The sequence below is a fragment of the Tupaia chinensis genome, unplaced genomic scaffold (assembly GCF_000334495.1).
Source record: "Tupaia chinensis unplaced genomic scaffold, TupChi_1.0 Scaffold000574_1, whole genome shotgun sequence".
Classification (NCBI taxonomy): domain Eukaryota; kingdom Metazoa; phylum Chordata; class Mammalia; order Scandentia; family Tupaiidae; genus Tupaia; species Tupaia belangeri.
The window spans coordinates 2,512,989-2,513,433 of record NW_006160088.1 but is presented as its reverse complement, the minus strand read 5'-3'; the positions used below and the strand labels follow the sequence as shown (position 1 = coordinate 2,513,433).

The window sequence follows — 445 nt, the reverse complement described above, 5'->3', positions numbered from 1 at the left end:
GCTTCATGCGGCGGCGGCGCCGGTAGTTGCCCTTCTCGAACATGTCCTCGCAGGCCGGGTCCAGCGTCCAGTAGTTGCCCTTGCGCTCGCCGCCGCCCTCGCGCGGCACCTTGATGAAGCACTCGTTGAGGCTGAGGTTGTGGCGGATGCTGTTCTGCCAGCCCTTCTTGTTCTTCTCGTAGAACGGGAACTTGGCGATGATGTACTGGTAGATGCCCGACAGCGTGAGCCTCTTCTCGGCGCTCTCGCGGATGGCCATGGCGATGAGCGCCACGTACGAGTACGGCGGCTTCTGCGCCGGGTCCGGCTTCTCCGCGGCCGGCCCGCCCGCCCCGCTGCCTTTGCCCGGGCTCGGCGGCGCCGCCTCGGGCTCCTTCCCTGCGCGACCGGTCTCCGGGGGCAGCCGGGCCCCCGCGGCGCCCTCCGGCCCGGGGGAGCTGGGCAC

The 445-nt window shown here is 70.8% G+C and overlaps 1 protein-coding gene across 1 annotated transcript in view; it reads right to left on the bottom strand.

The window, feature by feature from the left end:
- Positions 1-445, bottom strand: part of FOXL2 (forkhead box L2) — an 8,942-nt gene that overhangs the window by 2,667 nt on the left and 5,830 nt on the right. The window contains exon 6 of the mRNA XM_006158196.3: positions 3-437. Coding sequence (XP_006158258.2) covers positions 3-437 — 435 coding nt within the window. The remainder of the gene's footprint in view (positions 1-2; positions 438-445) is intronic.